Raw genomic sequence first — 23102 nt, forward strand, 5'->3', positions numbered from 1 at the left:
TATTCTACTGGCTTGAATACCATGGTATTATACAGACGGGCTTTATCAATATTTATTGTGTTAAAGCAATACATTTCAGGAACTACAGAAATCTAGGCTATTATAACTCGGATTGTACAAGACAACACAATATTCTCTCAGGCAAAAACTTATGAAAACTAACAAGGGAATATAGCGGTTCTTACTTGTACCTGTAGATAACAGAAATCTATTGAACGTGTGAAATTTATGGACGCTTATGTCTCACAGAGCTGAAGGTCCAGGTATTAGCTATATAGTCCGTCCTAACTGATATACACAGGCAATGTTTCCTGTAATATGACAAAGATGAGGGAAGGGGGGACTGCCCGGTCCAGCCTCAATTATTCAATTTTTAATTGATCTTCAACCCTACACAAATTCAGTTCCTCCTTCTCCAGCAGTAGGTCTAGTGGTAATTGAATAATTTTTATTTACATGTCAAAGTGATATAAATTAAAAAAATTACCCAAATTTAATTGAGACATTGTCTGAAGATTTAGTAAGCTAGTAATAATTTAACATTCGTACATGGTATTGAGACTCGTTAAACGATCACAGAAACTAACTATTCGAAGTAGCGAACACGATTATAATCCAGCAACGGCAACGATTGCGTTCAACAAAAAATTGAATAGACTTATATATCCCCAATCGAGAACAAGAATTCCCAATCGTTTTTCATGACAGTCTTCTTTGAAAAAACATGATATTTCCAAAATTTATTTTGCAAATAGTCCTTTGAACACAAGGATTTTGAATGATACAAGCCAGTTCCCATCCTTCTAAACCCATTCGACGTATCTCACTTTCCCAATAAGCTGCCCCATTTTGTATAGAAACTGCATTTTCTGGAGATGCACCTGTGGACTGCTGAATTACCGCACCTTCATATCTCTGAGTACAATCGTCCTCCGAGCGTGGTTTTTCGTACACCCAAAGAAAAGTTTTTACAATCTCTGTTCCAACAACAGATGGTCTGCATTTACTACTTCCATCAGCAAATATATCAATCAGCCGCCAACCTTTCTTTAAATGCTGATCAAATTCACAAACCCAATCGCATTCCAAACAGATCCTGTTGCCCGTGGTCCCTTCCACCATCCTCTGAATAACAGTCACAGGTTCCACATGGTAACTGTACAACTCAGTTACTTGGGGACTTGGAACTTCAAATATCATATCCATCTGAAGAACTAGAATTATAAAAAGCCTGTGTTGGCAATAATAGATTTAAATTCGGTAAATTACAAAAACAACTACAAACTGGGACTTTGCGGTAGCAATATACCCAACCGACGTCATGAAGGTGTTCTTATATGTATGGTTGGAAAAGAAATGTTCGCATCCATTGGATATAGAGGTTTTACTATACTTCAAGGTTTAAGTTGTTCGTTCGCAGATTAACAGAGATTTATTTTGCAAACTTACAAGAAAAGTCATTATAACTTAACTTTGATAGATTTGATGGATTTGAACAGTTTCAGGTAAGAGGGGCTGACATGGAAAAAGCGTCCGGTCGTTCGGATGGGACAATAAATAAACCTAGTCCCGATGTGCTACAGGCTGTGCACGTTAAAGATCCCTCGACAATTGGAAATCGAAAAAGAGCAGGCTAATGCTACCGTGCATGGCGTTGCCCTTCTTTATGAGCCCACATGGTGCAGAAAAGTAGGACGTTAAACTCCACTCATTTCATTTTATCTTGAGCTCTCCGAATGGAATGTTGAACATCATATGCTTTGTATGGGTTATCATATCTTTGGAGCTCCCAAATTACACTATTGTGCTAAAAAAAGAACTTCATTAACTGACTACATCATGAATGACATGCTGGTGAAGCCATCATCTCAATGTCCAATGGTTATTGAAGGACTCAACATACCGGGTTTGGATCCATCTAAACTGAAGTTAAATCCATTGAAGAGTGATGCCCCGGTTAAAGCTGCTGTTACAAATCTGTCTCCATTGGCTGCTCTTTTGTGTAAAAGTTGTATAACGTGGCTTGTATCTGCCTTCACTTCAAAAGCTTTGTCATAAAAGCCGGCATCACCTATGGTTTTTCCAAGAATATTAACATGCTCTACGGACAATGTCCATTTTTTTCAGCATCAACGACTTCAGTATCTGGCGATGAAGGGTTAATCTTCTTGTACAGAATTCCTTGAAATCGTTCAGTTTTAGCTCTTCTGGTGTCTGATTTTTGGTTCGGTAAAGGAATATGATGAAGAATCAACAATCTTTTGTTGTCTTCATACTTTGTAACTAAGTTTTTCATTAGCTCTTTTATCTGTTCCGCATCCGCCACATGTCTGACATGGCCTTCCGTTCTACTGGATAACTTTACGGGAACCACATCTGCATAGAAACTGTATTCATATTTTACACCATCATATGGTTCAGATGAAAGAACACTTAATAATCCAGTGCAGTGAACATTCGGCTGCGAGGCTCCACACCCCATTCTAACCTCAAATATAATAACAGGAAATAATGGCTTTACGTCATAAAACAACTAAGAAGCACCATAGTTGCAAGACAGTTCAATTAACATTTCTGAACGTCATAATAGAATAATGGAGAGGCTACGTTAATGATGGATGGATGTAGGTTAATCATCATACAAACCATTAAAGAACAAGAAATAATCTTTTGTTACACAGATAACAACATGGTCAGATGAGGAACTTGTCTACCAATAGATCTTCTGGTTCCCAGATCGTTGATTCGTATGCATTTCGACCCAACAAGTAGAACAATGGTCGACAATGGCTTGCTGCATTACCAATAATATGCTGTTTTTTATTATTATTATTATTATATTATCGAGTATGGAACTATGGATTGAGCTGATGTTTTCAAGAATTAACGTGATTATTCATAAAATTTTATATTAGAGTTACAAACTTGGTCCATTCAGCGACCAGTCTGGGGACGTCACTTAAGGTTCAAAATTGGACATGAGTTATTAGCAAGGCTATAACAGCTAAAAAAAGAAGAAGACTAATTCAATAACATTTATATCAGAATAGTATTAAAAGAAATATATCATTATAAGTATCATAATAAATTTATACAAAACAAAAACAAAAGTTTGTGATCCTCAAAATGTTGATCCTCAATTCTTACATCTTTAAAAAAAATATAATTTGGTAAGATAAAAATAACATTTTAAAAACAGATAAAAATATGCGTTATGGGACAGCTTAATCGTGGAAGCATTAGATACACAGAGGATCTTTTAACGAAAGCTTATGTCATATGGAATTTATGAAATGAGTTACCGGATTTAATATTACCCGAGTCTTGGCGGTGTTAATATTTGATCCGGCAATGAATTTCATAAATTTCATAATAACGCATAAGAACGCATGAAAGATTCTATTTATCACACAACTATCAATAAACGCATACTGCCCTTAAATTCCTTGCACTTTTTCTACAGGGCCTTAATTCAGAGGTTCACATTTTTGCACCTTGCTACAAAATGTCCTTGCTTTAACAAATAAGATCTAGATATACACGTTCATGTGATAACTAAATTGAAATTTTAATCAATATTATGTTATTTGGAACGATTTACCTTCAATTTTATCTTCAAAGAATGCCATGCCGTTCTCTTTACATGGTGCATGAATACATGACCTTATTTGCATAGTTATAAACAAAATTGCGCCGTTTAGCTGTGAACAATATTTCTGATTCGCTAAAAAAATCTGAGACTAAGGTATAATTGGTCAAACGGAAGGCGAACTTGTCCCTTTAAATATCAGTAGGTTAAAATATAATAATAGTAATATAATAGGGATTAGGGTGATTGAAGAGTAACCAGTTACTATTCAATATAAGGCACTGGCACAGGGTTAAAGTTATGTTTACAATAATTGTGATGCTAATATGCAATGAACTAAATCAAAGATTATCATAACGGTTATCATATAAATCTTCTCGGACCTAATAAAGAAATTCATAATACTTATAATCTACATTGACTGCTTCAAATTTTCTGGAATAATGAAGAAAAGCGATTAATGGCTGCAGGTATAGAAAGTAAATTGTTTTAGACTATTATATACTATAAAGTACAAAGACAATGAAAATGAGAATATTTAATGCTATTAGATCACTCTACATCATCGGTGGGGTCAAGTCGACCACGAACAACAATATCCTGTAGATTTTTATTTTTCGAATAAGCTATGACTAATTTTTTGTAAAAAATAGTGGGAAATTTATTTTGTAACTCTGTGTAGTATCTTTTGATAATTCGGGATGCTTGGCAAGAAATGTTATTGAATGGAGCAACAAATGGGATTATTTGAGAATCAAACTGTATATTTAGTCCACAGGGCGAAATGGTTTTTAGTTGGTTCATCCAAAAGCTCTCCTTGTATAGTCTTGAACTTTTAGGGTTGGTGTCTTCTTCTGCGATGGGCGCTACCTTCATATCTGTGAGGGAATGGTTGGGAGAATTGAAATGGTTCCCAATAGGTTTATCCAGATGATGGGAGATGTCGAAACGATGGCCGTTAATTCTTTCTCTCAAAGAGTTTTTAGTTTCGCCTACGTATTGTAAAGCTCGCCGTTAATAGGGAATTGTTTACCGTTATGCTTATTAGAGAAAGAATTGGTTGTTAAAATATGCTCGCAGGTTCTACATCTTGTAGATCTGCACGGCCCTGATCTGAAAGATTGATTAGAGTTTACCAGAACGAGGATTGTGTAAAACGAACCACATTTTGTATGTTAATATGGACGCTATAGGTACAGTAATGGCAAAATATTATGTTTTGAGCATAGGAGACTGTGAAACATTGGATGAGATTCCATAAAGCATCTTTAATAAAAGGAAAATTGTTTTATCCTTTGAGAGAATCATAAGAAGGTGGTTTATCATATCCACCGGTGGCACCGGATGCTTCTTCGGATAAAATTTTTCTTTGAAAAAAAATTATGAACTTAAGTTTGGCTTTGGCGAATCCACAAATGCGTTGTTCGGGAGTTTTTAAAATGCATGCCAGTTCCCAACCATTATTGGCCATTTCATTTATCTTCTGATCCCAGTCAAAATTACCGGAAATTTTGCCACCCAGTCCACCTTTTATTGTTACGAAATGCTCTATAAAGGTTCCCTGGTAAACAGGCGTTGGATCATTCACTCTGGACATCGGCTTCTCAAAAATCCAGACAGCATTCATGTAAACTGTGCCAGAAAAGGCTTTGCCAACTACCAAGCTGTTATCAAGAAATATTTCTACAAGCCGCCACCCTTGAGATAAGAACTGTCCTAAATGAGTGGCCCAGTCACAATCTGCAGCAATTTCACCGCCAAATTTGCCGCGTGCCGTTATTGGTATGGTGGTCATCTGATAGGTGTAGATTTCTGGATTAGGATGAGTTGGCATATCAAAAAATATGTCCACACCGACAGCTGAAAAAAAAACAAACACTTTAATTAAACTTGTTTGACATATCTGTCCCGTCCCGTTCCTATTCGTGATATACGTAAGGGATATCGGCACGTTTAGGGCCAGACACCATTGGCGGGAAATCAAGAAGTGTCAATATTTCCGATCTACGAAAAAATCATAATGCCCCTGTACACTGAACTGTACAAAAGGCGCAGTTTTGTTAAAGGAGGGTGAGGGGTACTTGGACACACTAATGTTGGGCACAATGTCAATTGAGGGACATCTGGGGGATGGTAGCGTAATGGGGGATTGCCCCAAAAGACCAAAGACTAAAAGCAAAAATGCAAGAAAAAAATAATAATGAAAAAACAGTCAAAATGAAACAAAAAGAGAGATCATCCTGGTCACATGATAGCGAAAGAAAGCATTTACAAAAATAAATTGTTCTAAGGTGGTAACACTATTACCAATTCAAATTGTATACTATATAGGATTTAAAACAAGACACACGTTCAATTTATGTTTTTCACAGGCTTACGTCCTCTATCGCCGAAAATTGGTGTGCCTAAAAAGTGTGCTTAATTGGGGATGTGCCTAAATGACCTGCGCCCAAATGAACGTGTGCCTAAAAGAAGTGTTCCTAAAAGTATTGCTTCTAACTTACATTTGCTTAAAATATTTCTGCCTAAATAACAGGGAACCATTTGATTGTAGCAAAAACAAGATTCGAACACTCTTCAATAGATAATTTGTCACACTTACTTGGTATATGTCCAGAAAGTCCAGCTGAAAAACCTTTAGCTATGTGCTGTCCTGTTTCCTCCATACAGATTAATCTGCCACCCTGCTCACTGTGCCTTGCAATTGACTGTATCAAATGTGATGAATCTGTTGATATACCTTGTGGATTGATGAAACTATGGTTGTAATCGACTTTTCCTTCTATAGCTGATTTCTCAATCTCTAATCGCCAGCCTTCGTTTGGGTGTGGGTATCGATAGAAGATGGCCTGGTATGGAATCAAGATGGTCGAGGAAAACATTCCTTCACGTCTGATCATTGGTGTCTTATAAAAAGACATGAGACGAAAGTTTTCATTATAATGCCCTGCAAACATTGGATATACTGAATCTATATTACTAGAGATAATTTCTTTACCAGCACCAGCACCGCCCAGTGTGTATCTACCAGTATTAGCAATTTCTGTATTGATGAATCTGTATTCTGGAGACGGTCCAGGGTATGGTGGTTCTTCAGGTAACGTCTTTGAAGTACCAGGGTTGCCACCATTAATAACATGTCCATCCTTGCTATTCGAACCTCCCATATCTGATTATTCCTCTAAATAATTTCTACACTAAATAAACATTCAACCAGACGACTGTGTTAACATCTAAAAGTGCAAAATGCAATCAATAATACGTAATAAACAGGTCGTGTTTAACGTTCCGGAACATAGTTTCATTATAATATTCAACATATAGTCGTATATGTAGGCCTACTCATTTATTCTACTGCGTAAAAACTTAATCATTTGTGCTTTTTGAACACAAAACTGTCATTGTCATAGTTGGACAGTCGTTTAGGCTTTATGTAGTTAAGTGCAAAGAAGAGTTATAGTGCTATATAATAATTAAGTTCTATTTTTAACTCTGTGGCGGCATGACCTCTGTGGCTATTGATTGCAATATTTGAGACGTGATCAACAAAATCAATACAAAAGTTCGATCAATCAAGAGGTTGTCAGGTATATGCGGCACCACGTTAAATTCCTGAAGTAAAAGATGCTAAAGTTAAGCGAGGAGAACCCCTTTTTAAAATTTTGTGCCCTATGATTTTGTCGGAAGCGTACAAACCCTGCAACCAGCTACGTTTTTATCGTTGAATAACGTAATATTATGCCGTTTGTTAGGCCTAGTTCTAGTTAGAGTAGCAGCAGTAGGCTTACATACTTCGAATGATTATAGGCATATCGTCATCGACATGAATAAAATATTGCCATTGGTGTAAAAAACCAATACCTTCGAAAAAGAAAAAATTAAAGGAATAAGGCTTTAGAATGAACATAAAATATAAGAATTTTATGTGGCCAATAAGAGCATTATATTCATCAGTAGATATACCTGGTGTCATAAATATAATAACAGGATCCTTATATAATCTGATAAATCCAAAAGCTTAGAAATTATCCACAAATATGCAAAACTATTGTAAAACGCTTAATATTAAGATCAGGCCTAAGAGTTTTTCAATAATTACATAGTTTTATCAATTTTCCAATTTTCCAGATTTTATACGGCTTCTGTTGTATCTTTATGACACCGGGCAAGTTCACTGATGAATATAATATAGTCAAATTGACATTTCTTGAGAGCTTTAATTTTATGTTCAGTTTAAGACGTAGGGTAGGTGAGCGGTGGGTGTTTTATCCACGGTTGGTTAAATCATTACTTTTACTTAAGTTTTACGGCAAAACACTTTCTGCCATTAACATAAAAAGGCTCAGCTCAGTCAATGAGGTCTCAATGGGTTCCATAGAGTTATGTTTCTATATATAACTCTATGATGAGTAGGTCTATTCATTGGCTCAGCTACTATTAGGATTAGGCCTACAAATGGCTACATAGGAATGCACCTATTATTATATCATATTATCTTGCCTTGCCATAATAGTCAAGTAAAAATGGTCGTTTTCTTTGTTTGATCTATGTTGCATGGATATCTTAATCGGACTACATCAAAGCATGATTTAACAAATAGCTTCGGAATTTGTAAAGATTGGCAAATATTATGGAATTACTTACAACGTCCAAACTTTCTGAATGCAGTCCAAGGGAAGTTACTCCATTTAGTAGTCTCGTTTATCGTGACATTCCTATTAAGATCTCAACTAGTATTAACTTCGAGACAAGCGCGCTGCATGGATATCATAATAATAAATTCTTCACTGGTATCAGGAGGCACCAAACTATTTAAAGCATCAAGCGACTTCTGGTCAAAATTGACACAACGTTCCAGTAATCTAGATGTTGTCTGGCCTACTAGGCTATGCCTACTGTAGGCTACTATTGTTTCAATTTTTTTTTTCAATATAATTGGAATATCAGCTTTGCAATAACAAAAAATTCTGCTATATAAGAGGAACCCTATTTTGCTACATAAAATTTACATGGTAAATAGCCTTAGTAAATCGTTGCCATGCTCGTGGTAAATAGCCACTGCCTAAAAAATAATAAAAAAAATTTAAAAACTTTGACTTAAACTTTTAGATTTCTGAGACCTAATTTGATTCTTACTTTGTACAGTACTTAAAAGATGTTCCTGGTTGATACAGAAAATTTGAAAGCTTTCCATGACATTGGCAAAATAACAATTGGACATTTTATCTTTATTCTTTAGTAATGTACAATTAAAATATATTTAACTATCATTTAGGAGGAGTAAGTGTTGGTGGTTTTTTACATTTTGGTTTTTGTGAAGTCAATGGAGTCCCAGGTTTAACTTGTAAATGATGAAATTGTAATGGTTGATTCTGGGACGGTTTTGGAAAAGATAACTGAGTTGTTGTCATTTGTGGTGCTGGTTGGATATTAGAACCAGATGCTAGCTGCATAAATTGCTGTGCTGTTATTGTTCCTTGGCCAGCTTGTACAGTTTTGCCCATATTTAACTGAGAGATGGTTGCCATGGTGCTCTGTGTAATAACTGAAATACATAATTGAGTTATTCGTAAATATTACAATATAAATTCAAACGTCAATAGTCAAAATAATTCAGCATCATTTATCTTCAACCACATGGAGCTAAGTATGCTAACCAGAATGTACAAAATCGACAATTAATTGACTTTGGATAATACATTAATACCAATCAAACAATGACTATAACATCCCTTTAAGCATGTAAACTAATCTTTAATTACCATTAGATATTGGTATATTGGATGTTCCTTGTTGACTTCTACCAATATTCCCTTGACCTTGACCTATTGAACCTTTGATTTGAGCTCTCTGTTGAGGGAGATTCAAAAGCTGTATAGATTGTTGACCAGGGAGCTGAAAGGCAATGAAATGAGAGACTTAATCAAGGCTGCTCACTGAATGTTGTCAAAACATCATTTTCTATTAGACGTTAACTAGAAAATAAAACGAATAAAATCTATATGTGAAATTTTTTTTCTCCATTATCTGACTTCTGTCAATACAAAGGCTACACTTCTGTGCTCAACACAACATGCAAATACAGAAATACCATCAAACTTAAATATATGTAAACACATAAAAAAACTTATTGAATATGTTCATAAATGGTTTGATGATATTTTATTGACCATAATCTGAACCATTTTAACTTATCATAAATTTGCTAATTACTTATTTTTGCTTATTACATCTGCAGTTCAAATTATGGTCGTGATAAACAAAGCAATACAAAAAGCTTTAAATACAATCTGATTAATACTGTTCAAAACAAATTTCATATGAAATGAATACAAAATGTTTGCTTAAATTTGACCAATTCATAAGATTTTTAATCAGAAAATATTTAAACCCACACCTGTAGCAGTGGCATAGAGGCAGACGGTCGCAGTCCTGTGCTGGCTTGAGCTTTCGAACTAACAGGTAAATATTGCAGTCCAATCGGTAAAGATAACATATTTGAAGATTGTTGTGGTATTACTCCACTGCCAACCACACTGGCGGTACTGTTGGGATTTGATGACGTGGGCCCTGGTAGGAGGTAAACGAAGATCATGACAACATGCGCCACAAAGCACCACACATTACAAGTATTGGTATATAATATAAAGATAAATATAGATTATATATACACACAAAATTGGAATCTTATTTACTATCTTTTATTATTTAAATTTCGGAAACAGATAAAAAAAAATGTGCCTCTTTAATTCACTTTCAAATTCAATTACTTTTACAAGTTCGAACATAATCTTTATAAATTTGAAGCAAAAGTACACATATCCCCTCATAAGAAAAATACATCATGGATGAGTGAAATGCTGTATTACCTGTAGACATTATAACTTGTGGTGATGACACGATGGATGTTGTATTTATAACTGGTGGGGTTGTGGTCTGAAGCCCAGTTACCATGGTAACTAATCCTGGCGATGTGACAGTTGTATTCAAGTTCTACAAAATACATAACAAGTTTCCTGAATATTTAAATAAATTTGTGGATTTTCTGTTAAATTGGATTTCTGAAAGACATTACAGAAGGAGGACTTGATCAAGCTTGTTTTCTCTTCAAAATAAAATCTTAGTAAGTCATTTCAGTCTGAAGGATCCGGTTTATCATCAAGATTTTGCCAAACTTCTTGGCAATGATCTTTCCTGGATGAGAATGAATAGAATGATATGGTATGATACCAGTGAAATGACAACCTGATTCTTACCTGAGAATGAGGTGCTATAGATGATATAGACTGTAACTGATCAGTAGATGATGTTGATGTGGATAGATTAGGTAAAGAGCTGACAAACAACCCAGTTTGATTCTGTATAATATTTGGATTGGAATTTATCATTGATATTGGAACTGCAATGGCACCACCTGGAACACCTGTCAGAGACACCTGCATGTTCTGTAGACCCTGTAAATTGGCCAGATTCATACCAGGTATTGCTGTTAAGCCTTGAATATTAAAATTCTGAGGTAATCCTCCAATATTGGTGATGTTTATGTTGGTTCCAACATTTTGTGCCTGTTGTTGAGGTGCTGAGATGTTCGAATCTGATGCTGATACTTAAATAATGAGAAAAAAAATGTAAGAAAAATTCTAAAGGTTTAGATTATAACTTGCTAAGCACTTTCTCCTTAGGAAAGAGGGATGATGTTTAAAAATATGCACTAAACCTATAAAGACAAGGATAAAATACAGAATTCAGAACATCAACACATTAGTTCTTAGATCTTGTCCATTTTAGTATTGAGAATATTTATAGTTACCTTGTATAAAAGTATGGAGAATTATAGTTTCTACTTACCTTGCATTTAAGTATTGAGAATTATAGTTTCTACTTCACCTTGCATTTAAGTATTGAGAATTATAGTTTCTACTTACCTTGCATTTAAGTATTGAGAATTATAGTTTCTACTTACCTTGTATATAAGTATTGAGATTTACAGTTTCTACTTACCTTGTATATAAGTATGAAGATTTATACCTTCCTCTTACCTTGTATATATAGCAATTATTGAGATTTATAGCTTGTACTTGCCTTGTATGTAAGTGTTGAGATTTATAGCTTGTACTTACCTTGTATATACAGCAATTATTGAGATTTATAGCTTGTACTTACCTTGTATGTAAGTGTTGAGATTTATAGTTTGTACTTACCTTGTATGTAAGTGTTGAGATTTACAGCTTGTACTTACCTTGTACATACAGCAATCATTGAGATTTATATCTTGTACTTACCTTGTATAGAAGTTTTTAGATTTATAGCTTTTACTAACTTTGTATATAAGTATTAGGATTTATAGCTTGTACTTACCTTATATGTAAGTGTTGAGAGTTACAGCTTGTACTTACCTTGTATGTAAGTTTTTTAGATTTATTGCTTGTACTTACCTTGTATGTATGTGTTGAAATTTATAGTTTCTACTCACCTTGTATATAAGTATATAGATTTACAGCTTCTACTTACCTTGTTTTTAGTTTTGTAGTTTCTACTTACTTTGTATATAAGTATATAGATTTACAGCTTGTACTTACCTTGTATATACGTATTAGGATTTAAAGCTTGTACTTACCTTGTATATATGTATTAGGATTTTAAGCTTGTACTTACCTTGTATATAAGTATTAGATTTTAAAGCTTGTACTTACCTTGTATATAAGTATTTAGATTTATAGCTTGTATATTAGATGTAGTAACAGATTGTTGTGTATCTTTACGAGTAGGTGTGGGTGTACGAGAGTTAGGTGGTGGTGTTAAAGATGGTGTTGGTGCTTTCTGTAAGACTGGTGGATTTGATTGTGAAACGTTTATTCCCATAAAACCTAAAATATCACAGACATTTCTCTAATATATATGTCAAAACACAAAGTTCCCTAGACAAATAGAAAATAAGTATATCAAATGAAAATTAAATATTTTATCAAGTCTGCAAATGAAGAAAATCATATTTCTCCTCTATCTTTAAAAGTTGAGATAATACCACAAGCCAAATATTGACATGATACTGTACCATAAAAGACCTGTAGCTAGCCTAAAATCTCTGGGCTCATATCAGCAGTAAGCGAGACCAAACCTCCTGACAAAGCAGGGTAAATGTTTTCTACTTTGAACATATCATGATAGGTACATACCAGATGGTTGGTGAGTAGGTGTAGTAGCAGGACTAACTGTCGGTGTTTTATTACTACTAGACATTCTATAATACACAAATACCAAATACATACAGTAACAATCTAGACATTTTGTTTCAATCAGTGAAAATTTGACCTGAGCTTTTTATGCTTACTAATTAATAACTCTGTTAATATTTCTTCAGATCATGGATGGCCAATAGAGTCATCCAAAAAATTACACAAAGAAACATCTAGATTAGAATTTAAATTAGGACTGTGACCAGTATACTGTAATAACCAAACCTGGTGATGTAATCTCAAAACGATCTTGGCGCTAGGATGTCCTAGGTTGTTATCTTCTTATATTGATTCTAGGTCATCTTAGTGCTAAGATCGTTACGAGAATATGTGGCCTGGTTCCTTTACAGATTTACAGCTTGTACATACAAACGATCTTGGCGCTAGGATGTCCTAGGTTCTTATCTTCTTATATTGATTCTAGGTCATCTTAGTGCTAAGATCGTTACGAGAATATGTGGCCTGGTTCCTTGACAAACATATTTTGATTGATTTTGAACTTGTTTGTTCATGACGAAAAACCTCCTATGATTAATTCTTTAATTCTCTGTTACCCATGTGTGCACAAAAAAAGACCCTCTTAAAATAAATGTTTCTGTCCATTTTTAGAAAGGTTTGACCAAAAATGCAATCTCTACCAACCTGGGTGTAGCAGGTGGAATAGGTTGTTTCATCTTCTGTGTTGCTGACAATGGTGGATTGGCTGGTGATTGTAAAACAGGAACTTGTTGTACCCCCGCACTATTCTGATTAGAGCCTGGTATTGTACCTGGACCTATAAATTATAAATAATGACAATAGACAGCCAACATAGACATCCATAGATGGGATCAATTGCCCCATTCTCCTTTAGCAAAATCACAAAAACATTGTGATTTTAAAACATACATTTTTGAAGAATCCATAAAAGAGGCTAATATCAAATTGCTTTCTAACAACAAGATAAGCTAAGCTTCACAAATTTCAGTATACATGACCTGATTTATTCATGGCAATTACTGAAATAGTGAGCCACCATTTCAAACAACATTATAAAGAACATTGCTAAATTTGTGTCTTTAGATGCATTTGAATTAACATAAAAACCAGATTGCATTACATTTGAATATGGAAATATACATACTAGGTAATGTTATATTGGGTTGTTGATTAATAACATTATTAGATTGAGATGATAATGGATGAGCTATAGATAATGATAATTGTATCGGCATGTTGCGTTTGGCTGCTAAATTACTACCACTGTTACCATCTCCTTGACTCTAAAATAGATATTACTGAATATTATAGCACCCTGTAATAATATTTACAACAAAAGGATATGGACCCTTTACACAGGCAAATTAGCATATAGGAAACTTATGAGACCATTTTGGTCCTAACTCAAAATCCAAAACTCTGCAGAAACTGCAAAAACTACAGCTTGACAATTGATTGAAATTTCTATTCATCTGACTAAAAGGACTAGCAGAGTCAAGATAAGATTTGGCTAGTTATAGACCAACAGACTGTATTAACAAAAACTTAACCTAAATGATTTAAACATTGTCTTCATCTTATAGGTCAATCACTAAACTTGATTTCAAGTTTAGTTTAATTAACCAATATCATGTATTTTAAAATTACAAGAATAAGGTTCAGACCTTGACCACATTTCAAAAGGAACTTACTTGTGAAGATAATGTTGCTGTAAGACCAGTAGCAGTAGCCTGCTGTAAGATAGCTTGATATATATTAGACTGTGGTGTTTGTGTGTATGTGGTGGAGGTTGGAACATTTGGCTTTTTAACTGTTATTTTTACCAATCTACGTCCTTCTTCAGTAAATAACTGACGGAATTGGTCCAAATATCTACGTGATTAAAATAGAAATAAATAAGATCTGAAAATATTTTCATGTCAAGGACTCAGTAAGGACTCAGACAGAAATTGTCCAGTTGTATAAGGATCTGTACTTGTCAAAATTCAGAAGAGACACAGACTGAAATAGTTCAATTGTCTGAAGCCTCATCTGACTCGTTTGCACAGAAAATATAAAAAGAAGAAAAATGTTCCTACTTATCTACTTCTTCTCTACTTCCCAACAAAAAACTGAAATAAAAAAACAGCAATATGCTACATATTAGTCAGAATTAAACGCTTCCATATTGACAAAATCTCCTTTCATATCATAATTTGTAAAATGCCAAGTTTCCAAGATACTGAAAAAAAAAATTAAATGCATTTGGAGTTATTGCATCTTACTTTTCAGCATATAAGTGGACTAACTATTGTGTTTTTCAAAATACACCAAGTTAAGTGATGCAAACCCATTACAATAGAGTAAATTTGAATGGAGTATAAGAAGTAATAAATTAGACTTACTGACAAGAACAACCACCATCTTTTTTATCTGTACTATACTCATAGTCTAAATATAGTTCCCCATAATAAACATCATCCGAGGAACGTCGTAATATCGTTACTCTGGCTAACATATGTTTCTCTTGATTAGGTTCTCGTTCTAATGTATGTTCTTCAACAAATACCTATACACACACATAGAAATTATCATTGGTGGCGTTCATTGAATTCTACATTGGTGATTTCCTTATTGAGTCAAATGATGATCAAATTTCTATGAAATTCCCTGCTAAACATTCTAAAAACTGGTTCAGAATTTTGGTATTGCATTTAAATAAAAATCTTGGTTTATTTCTTTATCATTGCTTCCCAAAGTCACCCCTAATCTAATCCCATGAAATTCCTTCCCAATTGCCTCTTTCCCTTACTGCCAACACTTCTTACCTTGGGATACTCTACACCTGGCTGAGGTTTATCTAAAACTTTAACGTATTTATCAACCTGCAAAAAATAGTCACAACTGTATTGTAATCATTTCACACAACTGGCAATGTCTTACTTTGAGCCTTAAAACTATCTTAAGATAGCTTGCCAGGCAAGGTAACTTACGCCCACTACCAGCTGTCAGAAATGATAACAAAGTCTGTAGTGGTTTAATATGTGAAACCAATCATCCGATTTTTAATAGTTTCAAGCTTTACTGAGATCTCATACCAAGTTACATCAAGATCGTATCAAAAATCAGTCTTTATCAGGCCTACAAACCAAATTAGATGCATTGAATTCAAGGGCAATAACTCCAAAACCGTTCACCCAATTGTTACCAATTCAACTTGACTGAGATCTTGTCCATGCATGCATACCAAGTTTCATTGAGATCAGATAAAACTGCACCCTGTTTCATGACTACAAGTCAAACAAGTTGTAGGGTTCTTACTAAATCAAGGGCAATAACCCTGAAATCGTTCATCCAATTATTACTAACTTCAAACTTGAAATATATACATATATGCTAAGTTTCATCAAGATGGGATCAAAATTGTAGCCTTTATCTTGCATACAAGCCAAATTTAAAGTGTTTTAAGTAAGTCAAGGGCAATAACTCTGAAACCGTTTTACCAATTTTGAACTTGACCAAGATCTCATCAATATATACATGCATACTAAGTTTCATCAATATCAGATAAAAACTGTAGCCTTTATTGTGCATACAAGCCAAATTTAACGCGTTTTTACTAAGTCAAGGGCAATAACTCTGATACCGTTCATCCGATTAAGACCAATTTCAAACTTGACCGAGATCTCATCAATATATTCATGCATACTAAGTTTCATCAAGACCGGATAAAAATCGCAGCCTTTATCGTGCATACAAGTCAAATTTAATGCGTTTTGACTAAGTCAAGGGCAATAACTCTGAAACCAGTCATCCGATTATTACCAATTTCGAACTTGACTAAGTTCTCATCAATATATACATGCATACCAAGTTTCATCAAGATCTGATAAAAACTGTAGCCTCTATCGTGCATACAACAAATGTGGACGGATGGACGGACAGGGGCGACGGCAATATACGTTCACATTTCCATGTGGGCATATAAATTTAAATTAACCGAATTAAGTACACCAGGTTGCAACATACATGTGACTAGAGTTAATAACATGAAAAGTTATGCTGATTTGAGATTTATAATTCTGATTGAACAATAGAATCTTCTTGTTGTCATTATAGAATGTATTTTGTTCTGTTCAATAACCTTACCTCTATATTTGATGGTGGTGATAAATTGATAGGATTCTTTTGTCTCCAGTAATCTACACACTGAAATTATAATATTGAATGGAATTTTACTCTTGGATAATGAAGTTGGACAATGTCATGCAGTGTGCAATGAGGGAATACAGGAACTTAGTTTACTATTTCATTCACAGAACTTGGTGCTTCTTTGAGAACTTATCAAAGTGTTGATCTGCATCACATGCTGAGAAAAAGGTTGAGAAATTTGACCCATGGCACTAAGCCATAGACCTTTAGGAATAATCCCTAAATTATCATAGTTCATCAGATCTTATATATTACTCACTGATTTAGCTTTAGTCGTTGGTTTATTTCCTACAGTTACTTTATTTTTATCTTTCTTTCTACTTATAAAATCAAATAATTTTAATTCTTTAGGAGCTGGAGCTTGAGCTAACTTTCGCTTTCTGTTCACAGATACTTGAGAGAATTTCTTTACAGTTCTACAAAGAGAAAGTATAAAAAATTTAGAACGCAAATTTCATTCTAACAGACTGTTTTTAGAACTAGTTAAACCTAATGGCTTCAAATAACATCAAACAAACAACCATGGACAAATAAAGCAAGAGTATACAAACACATGTATATGATTTTAAAGTGATTGTAAAGAGGTTTCTAAACTCTTTATGTGTATCGTGGACACTGATAGCTTCAATTTGCACCATTCCCATTTTCATTCCGACATCTGTGGTTCTTGCAATTCCACTAAAAACGAACACATATTATGACGTCAATAGAGGGGAACTGCATAGATATCAATAGTAGCTTCAGGTATCTCCCCTCTAGTGACGCCATAAAACGTGTTAGTTTTAATGGTTGGATTAGGGATTGACTGACCTTTTTAAATCAGGGTTACACAATGTCTTATCTTCAAACTGAATTCTATTGTTAATCAGACAAACTGCTGGGGAGGGGTCCAGACATAACGGTTCTTCTGTAGCTAGTAATATCTCACTTTCTAACATAAACTCATCTTCTTGTGTGACTAGATTCTCATTCTCACTCATTAGAGCATTGATATCACACAGTAACGACTGAAAAAACATTCCAGATTTAATACTAATGTATGTTATACAGTATATTATACAGTAACAGATAATCGTGTACATCAAGATCTGTTTCTGTATAAGGATACAATAAAACTGGCAAGCTATAAGACTGTTTTATTACCGATTTCAAGAAATATGAATTGCTTAATTTTTCTTACATAAGAGTTCCTGGAAGCAAATAAATTGCTGATTACAAGTCTCAGACTGACTTCAATTAAAGATGGGTTTCCTTATTTTTTAGTGTCAAATTAAGAAAACTATTTGATTAATTGGTGTTTCTAATGAATTATCATGTATTCTTAATCATATCATTATGTTATTATTGCACATAATTAAGTCTAAATAATAACCTTTCTTGATCGATCAATCATTAGAATTCTCCTGGTATTTCTCTTCTAATTTAGCTAATTATGAATTAATTATGGCCAAACTGGTATTTTTCCACATCATTAGAACACCTCTACTTTCTATTCATATATTTATTAGCATTTTCATTTTCATAAATGAAAATAAAGGAACCCATCTTCAATAACTACTCTGCCTTGGGACATAATAGTGTATGCTAGTTTTGAAATATGCCTTGATGTGTGACTTGATGAGTAGAACAATTTTTTAATATTTGAAAGTCATGATTTGACTTATGATAAAGGAATCATGAAGTATTTGTTTCAATCTGTTAGCTGATAGACATACCTGAGGTGTTGGTCGAAGTAATACATATTGTGAATCATGTGAGCTAATAGCTGATCTTCTATAATCTCTAACTTCTACTATAACACATCCACTGTAGAATACATTCAACTACAATAGACAGAGCGATACATATAGAGTGATACTGTCAACCATGTATCTTCTACAGTAAATCCTGCACACATAATAAAGAGCGATATTGCCAACCATGTATCTTCTCAAAGAATCCTGCTCACAAGAAACAGAGAGATACATGTAGAGTGATACTGTCAACCATTTATCTGCTACAGCAAATCCTGCACACAAGAAACAGAGATACATATAGAGCGATACTGTCAACCATGTATCTTCTATAGTGAATCCTGCTCACAAGAAACAGAGAGATACATAATAAAGAGTGATACTGTCAACCATTTATCTCCTAAAGTGAATCCTGCTCACAAGAAACAGAGCAATACACATAGAGTGATAATGTCAACCATGTTTCTCTTATATTGTCAAACTTCTAAATTGAAATGTGTTTGCTTCATTCAAATATTGCAGTCCAACAACCTTTCCACACGAGCAGTTTTTATTATGATTTTCTATCCAAAGCAAGCGTTCACAGCCAGAAGATGAAAATCGTAAATTGTAAGAATATTTTTGACAGGATCAAAGATATATAGAAAATAATTGATGCATATAATACTTACATTAGATTTTTCTAATAAATCAACTAGAAATGGTGGTAGCTGGAAAAGACATGACAAAATCAAGAAAATACAACAACATCAATTAGTGCTTAATCATTTATCATTAATTATTATTAATTATTAATCATGCAAACTGTCTTTCAGTAGTTTTGATGAGTATTTTTTTGGTCAATTCTTAATAATCGAATCAAATCCCTGCACATTCAAGGAATGCAGCGATTTGATTGGATGATTAAGAATTGATCAGAAAATATATACACAGGAATTTCATTTCTGAGGTTGATAGCAGAGCAGAGTGTGTTTTACATTCACATTTTTCTGAGAAAGGTCAGTTTTAAGCTCCTTTCCTTGCTGTTAATTGGGTGTAATAAATTTGCAGTATGAACCTTGCTTTCAATGTCTCAAAAATGATGCGTGAATAATGTCTATTGGAGTCATGGTATAAGTTTGTAATAGTTGACATTGCAAAGATGCTGTATTGTATACAAAAAACATACCTGAGCTTCATCAACATACTCTAATAATTCTGATTCCTGTAAGGAAATAATATTACTTTTTAAAGTAAAGATTTAAAGATTTAGTGACCTAGTATTGATAGTATTGGTGTCTTTGTTCTGCCAGAATCCCTCAAATTTTCACAAAAAAGAGCTGCATACAGATTTTTCCCAATTTTTAGGAGGAAAGCATTATACACTTTTGTGTACCACATAATACATTACATTAATAATTATACTGTAATTGTAATAAATGAGATGAGACTTCTACAGGCATACATGGTGTTCAGTGAGTTTGAAATGAGCACGAAATATTAACCTCTATCCAAAGCAGTTTTACATTCATTCTGACTCATAATAAGAAGAGTTTGACTATATTTTTCATTACTATTATTCATAACAGATGTCTAATTTTGAGAAAATAAAAAAGCAACAATTAATCTTTTGACAAAGTATGCTAATTTAATATTACTCCTCAATTTGCAAACCATAAGGGGCTGTCTATCCCTATCTATTGCCCTAGTGAAGTTTTCCTTACTTCCATATATCTTTACTAACTCACTTACTTCATATGGTAATTTTATTGTTTCAGTCTCTATACCATTTCTAGCCTTCAACATTAGAGAGTGTCCTTCATTAGCAGGATATAGGTTTAATACCAAACAGTTTAACTTATCTCGTTTTACTAACTTAGCTAATAAATAGGTTGACGTATCTAATTCCTGGAAATAAGCAATAAGAAACAATAAGTGAAATTTTCAAATGACAAGAAAACATCTGTCTTTCAATGGTTTAGAGAGTAATTAAACTTCTCTTGATAAAACATTATATTAACTGATCAATTATGCAGGAGAGGAAGACAAAGCACATCATCACCATTCATTAAGGGATTGGATACAATATTCACCTATGCCATTTGCTTTGAATATTACAAATTGCAGTACATCAGTTCATCAAACGTGATATACAAATGTGCTTTTGTCACTGACTATGGCCATAGGAAATAGATGTCAAAAAGCCTAAATACATTTAATGATATCTCTTCACAATGACCCCCTCAAAATAACAAAAAATCTGGGCATAGAATTACTTACTGAGTTGTCCTCTTGTTTCTCTTTTTCTTCTAGATATAGATCTAGTAACTTATCATGGATAGACTTACTAAAAAAGTAATATAGATAACGGTGGAATGTTAAATTTAGCGATAAAGTTCTCAAGAACATAGTTGCAAATACAACCACAGAGTCTGTAGCTTATAATTAAACTCTACATAGTTCTATTTTCATGTTTTTCACATAGGCTATTGAACAGGTTTGAGATAGCCAAAGTTCTACTTTTACATACCTTTTATTAGATTCTCCAGTCTTCCTGTCTATCAATAAAGATGGTTGATCTCTACAACACTGCAGTAAGTACTATAAATATAAAATATACAATAACTATACATAGCTATATAGACTCTGGATGCAGCGTTTACAAACTTCAGGCTCAATAAAATTTTGCATATATTATTAGATTCCTGGATTTTGAGATAAAAAAAGGGAAAATTTCATGAAAATTCATATCTCTGATCTGTGACTAAGAAAATTGTTCATATTGTTAAACAACTATTATGATCTATTAATATTACAGACAAATCTGAAGCTAAAATTGTTATTGAATGAACTTTCAGTTCAATGTGCATGCAATCATAAAACTGAAATATGTCAACACCATCTGGAGCTATTCTTTTTTGTAGGCAATCGAACTGAAATGAAGTGTCAACAAATTAGCTTACCTCTGCATACTCTACATGCCTCTGTAAATCATTGGCCATATTGGTAATAAATCTTAAGCAATTGCCAGCACTCTTCAGCTTTGGCTAATATATCTAAAATAAGAATAAGCTGACATGTTTCTTAATGAGAAAAATTTTATGGCTAAAGTTGCCCCATACAAATATGAATATTTTAAAGGGATACTACGTCTTAGGATGAACATAACATTTAAATTTGCTCAAATTTGGCCAATAACAGTATATATCCATCAGTGGAATACCTGGTGTCCTAACTATACATCAAATTCCCTCTATAATCCGATATATTCACAAAATCAATTAATTAATTATAAAACGCTTAATACATCCATTACGCGATTTTCAAATCGTGAGTCTAGGAAATCCGGTGTAATTTTCAAGGGGAAGTAACTCTCTTATTTAACCAATGGTCACTATTAAACACAAATATTAGCCACAGGGCGAGTATATTCTAAGACGTAATATCACTTTAAGACATTGACTTGTCAAAACAAAAATAACCTGATTGAAACGTTACATTGCCATGTCATATACTATAAAATCAATCTGGTCTAGTTTATGTAGCCTTTATTTGATCCACAATAACAGAGCCTACAGTTAAAACTAGCAAAACCGGCAAGATCAAAATAAAAGTAAAGAAGCTAGAGCACTGGACTGAGAGTGAGAGGAAAACGTCACATTACCATTTGATACAGGGCTCGCCTCTTCTAACCGAGTAGTCTACCCCCAGCTATCAGAAAATAATAGGTTTAGTCTTCAAAAATGAGCAATGAGAAAATATAATCTATTATCAAAAACAATATTAACATTGATCAGTATGACAGGTGGAAACCTTATAACCTTCCATCTTTGTTTACATTTTTACAGGATATAGGTCAAATCGCCCAAGACCAATTCGTCCCATTGCAATAGGACAACACGGACAAAAGACAAATCGGACCAATGTTAAAAGACAGCTAAAGTAGTTTAAAATCGGCCAAAATTAAGGAAATGCTCCTCGGACTATCCCACCTGACAAATCATTGTAATAGGTGAACTGTTATCTGAATACTGAGTTTCTGCTCATAAGAGATCTTTTAGTAAAAACAAGTATCCTGAATAATTGAATGTCCCGAAATGAATGCAGCCAAAATGTAAAAACAACACTGTCCTATCTGAAAAGCTTTCGCTTTCACTTAACTGGTTATAGCGGTCGAAGAATTGCAGATAAAAATATTATCTTTTCGGGCAACGACCGAATAAATATCAGGGAACAACCCGCATATAGAGAAAAATATAGGTAAAATCGTGAGAAGACGATCCTTTGGCTTTAGCTCACTACTTGTTATAAAACCCTTAAAACGTCGCAATAGTGTTAGCAATAGTGTTTTATTTGAAAGTCCATGGACATTACAAGGGATCATTTGTGCATATT

General features: G+C 33.8%; 3 protein-coding genes across 3 annotated transcripts; all 3 read right to left on the reverse strand.

The window, feature by feature from the left end:
* Positions 1–435: 435 nt before the first annotated feature.
* LOTGIDRAFT_234530 (hypothetical protein) lies at positions 436–3761 on the reverse strand. The gene is made up of 3 exons (XM_009062634.1): positions 2110–3761; positions 1904–2071; positions 436–1214 (listed from the first exon to the last, which is right to left on the reverse strand). The coding sequence occupies exons 1-3, from the start codon at positions 2480–2482 to the stop codon at positions 700–702; spliced, it is 1056 nt and encodes a 351-aa protein (XP_009060882.1). The 5' UTR covers positions 2483–3761; the 3' UTR covers positions 436–699.
* A 1077-nt stretch (positions 3762–4838) lies between these two features.
* On the reverse strand, positions 4839–6822 carry LOTGIDRAFT_234531 (hypothetical protein). The gene is made up of 2 exons (XM_009062635.1): positions 6192–6822; positions 4839–5449 (listed from the first exon to the last, which is right to left on the reverse strand). The coding sequence occupies exons 1-2, from the start codon at positions 6754–6756 to the stop codon at positions 4878–4880; spliced, it is 1137 nt and encodes a 378-aa protein (XP_009060883.1). The 5' UTR covers positions 6757–6822; the 3' UTR covers positions 4839–4877.
* Positions 6823–17239: 10417 nt separating this feature from the next.
* On the reverse strand, positions 17240–21116 carry LOTGIDRAFT_126056 (hypothetical protein; the record flags this gene model as incomplete). The annotated part of the gene is made up of 7 exons (XM_009062636.1): positions 17240–17411; positions 17806–18002; positions 18711–18818; positions 19400–19438; positions 19897–19932; positions 20460–20615; positions 20988–21116. 7 exons carry the CDS (start codon positions 21114–21116, stop codon positions 17240–17242), a joined length of 837 nt encoding a protein of 278 aa, XP_009060884.1.
* Positions 21117–23102: the final 1986 nt, after the last annotated feature.

This window comes from Lottia gigantea (genome assembly GCF_000327385.1).
Source record: "Lottia gigantea unplaced genomic scaffold LOTGIsca_52, whole genome shotgun sequence".
NCBI lineage: Eukaryota > Metazoa > Mollusca > Gastropoda > Lottiidae > Lottia > Lottia gigantea.

Coding starts and splice junctions, on each gene's coding strand:
- LOTGIDRAFT_234531 (XM_009062635.1), bottom strand. CDS start 6,756: ATGGGAGGTTCGAATAGCAAGGATGGACATGTTATTAATGGTGGCAAC. Junction 5,450..6,191: donor ACTTTCTGGACATATACCAA/GTAAGTGTGACA, acceptor TTTTTTTTTCAG/CTGTCGGTGTGGACATATTT.
- LOTGIDRAFT_234530 (XM_009062634.1), bottom strand. CDS start 2,482: ATGGGGTGTGGAGCCTCGCAGCCGAATGTTCACTGCACTGGATTATTA. Junction 2,072..2,109: donor TGCTGAAAAAAATGGACATT/GTCCGTAGAGCA, acceptor GAAAAACCATAG/GTGATGCCGGCTTTTATGAC. Junction 1,215..1,903: donor TTTAGATGGATCCAAACCCG/GTATGTTGAGTC, acceptor TTATAATTCTAG/TTCTTCAGATGGATATGATA.